At 47.4% G+C, this 2,500-nt stretch overlaps 1 protein-coding gene across 2 annotated transcripts in view; it reads left to right on the top strand.

The window, feature by feature from the left end:
* Window positions 1-2,500, top strand: part of sned1 (sushi, nidogen and EGF-like domains 1) — a 97,203-nt gene that overhangs the window by 75,714 nt on the left and 18,989 nt on the right. For both annotated transcript variants that reach the window (XM_063201994.1, XM_063201993.1), the window contains one exon: window positions 236-514. In XM_063201994.1, coding sequence (XP_063058064.1) covers window positions 236-514 — 279 coding nt within the window. The remainder of the gene's footprint in view (window positions 1-235; window positions 515-2,500) is intronic.

Raw genomic sequence — 2,500 nt, 5'->3', positions numbered from 1 at the left:
TTGAAAGGGGGCAGTGCTTAGTTGCAATTGAGGGCCATTAGTCAATTGTGTTTTTAATGCTAAGGGGGGCGTTGACAGGGTCATGATAAGGTCCAGGGGAGGCTTATGATGTGGTGCAGGGGCGGGATTTGTTCAAATATGTTTGAGAACCACCCACGGGTGTACAAGGACAAGTTGTCACTAATTGCAAGTGAATTATTTGTAACACCTCTCTGTTTTTCCCTCTTCGCCCCAGGGCCCCTCCCGCCCCAGAACCTCTCCCTGGGTCACGTGACCTCCACCACGGCGCACGTGACGTGGGAGCGCCACCCGCGTAGCGTCCCAGACGGCTTCGTGGTCAACATTACGCGGGGCCTGAACACGCGGAGCCGCTACCTGCCGGACGGGCGGCTGGGCAGCTACACGCTGAGGGAACTGAGCCCCGGTCAACACTACCAACTGCTGCTCACCGCCGTGCGCAACACGGGCCAGGAGCAGGTGCACAGTGTACCGCAGCACCTCGCATTCACTACACGTGAGTCTGGAAAATGCACACACAGATGTCAGTGGTGTAGTCTACGTAGAACGCAGGTATACGGAGTATACCCACTTCTAAATTTTAGGGGCTTCAGTATACCCACTTAAAATTGATTGATCCATTATTTACAATAGCATAAATATATACAGTATACCCACTTCAAAAAATGCTTGAATATACAGTATACCCACTTCAAAAAAGTAGACTACACCGCTGACACATGGATACATGCATGCACAAACACACACTTACATTATACTACATTACACTTAGCTGACGCTTTTGATCTGAAGTGGCTTTATTTACAGGGTATTGTTTACAGTCCCTGGAGCACTATGGGGGTTACGTGCCTTGGTCAAGGGTACTTCAGCCATGGGTGGAGATGGATGGAATGGAAGGGTGGTAGTCAAACCAGCAACCCTCTGGTCTAAAGTCGATGTCCTTAACCATTAGGCCACGGCTTCCCCCTTACCCACACACGCACACGCGCACACACACACACACACACACACACACACACACACACACACACACACACACACACACACACACACACACACACACACACACACACACACACACACACACACACACACACACACACACACTGTTGTATGATGAATGTGGCTTTTTGTTTGCTACCCTTCACCCTTATACATACATTTATTCCATGGTACAGAGAAGCCTGGCATCTGAAGGGTTAAAGCCAGGCTGTCAATACGCATCATGATGGTCCTGAATATATTTCACAGCCTGTTGTTCTCTCTAACAATCATCAAGAGCAGCATGGCAAGACTGTGGTTAGATGGCCAAAAAGGGAAGCCGACAGGGGCCTGACAAACGGGTCAGTTATCTAGGGCTCAGGGTTGGGGTGCGAAGTGCTTAAAATTAGGCCCTCATTACATTTTATGTGTTGGGGGGCCCTTTCAAATGACTTTGTTGTACGCCCCGCCAAAGCTGTCAGCGTCCCCCCCCTGTTACCAACTATACTGTAAGTCGACTATTTGCCAACAAGTATGGTGGCCACATAGGTGGTTCTTTGCTGTTGCAGCGTTCTCACACTCATGAGACCGTCAGCTGATTCTGTTGGACAGACTGCAGCAGTACTACTCGTGTTTTTATTTCTATTTCATTGTATTTTTTATTATTTTAAACATGCTGACCGTATAATCTGTCCGTCTGCATTAAGTGTCCGCTTTTGAGATATTCATTCTCACTCCACAGTAACGTGATACAGGTGTGGATAGCTTAATAATTTGACAGCTCTGAGTAGAATAAGAATATCATTATTTTAAGAAGTGGCATGAGTTACCACTAGTGTTATTTTATTTTGTTTAATTAATTTTAAACAGGGAGCCTGCGTCGAGTCTCTGCCTTTAACATATTCATTCTCACAGCACAGTAATGTGAGCCAGGTGTGTGTGTGTGGCATAATTTGGCAGCTCTAAATTAAACAGAATATGATTGAGTTAAAAATAATATTATTGTGTGAAATAGAATGAGTGAGTAATGAGGATGGGGAGAGATTCTCTGGAGAGAGTCTACAGCTCCTTTCTTTCTCCTGTTCAGCATTGCCCAAATGTTTACCATATGACCCCTGACACATGTGCACACATGCACACACACACACACACATGCAAGCATGCACACAGACACAGGCACAGACACCACACACACACACACACACACACACACACATGCAAGCATGCACACAGACACAGGCACAGACACGGGCACAGACACCACACACACACACACACACACACACACACACACACACACACACACACACACACACACACACACACACACACACACACACACACACACACACACACACACACACACACACACACACACACACGCAAGCATGCATACGCACACGCACACACACACACACAAACACACACACACACACACACACACGCACACGCACACGCACACACACACACACACACACACACATACACACACACACACACA

This window comes from Engraulis encrasicolus, chromosome 6 (assembly GCF_034702125.1).
Source record: "Engraulis encrasicolus isolate BLACKSEA-1 chromosome 6, IST_EnEncr_1.0, whole genome shotgun sequence".
Lineage (NCBI taxonomy): Eukaryota > Metazoa > Chordata > Actinopteri > Clupeiformes > Engraulidae > Engraulis > Engraulis encrasicolus.
Note: the sequence above shows the minus strand (reverse complement) of the source record. Positions and strands in the feature narration are given on the sequence as shown.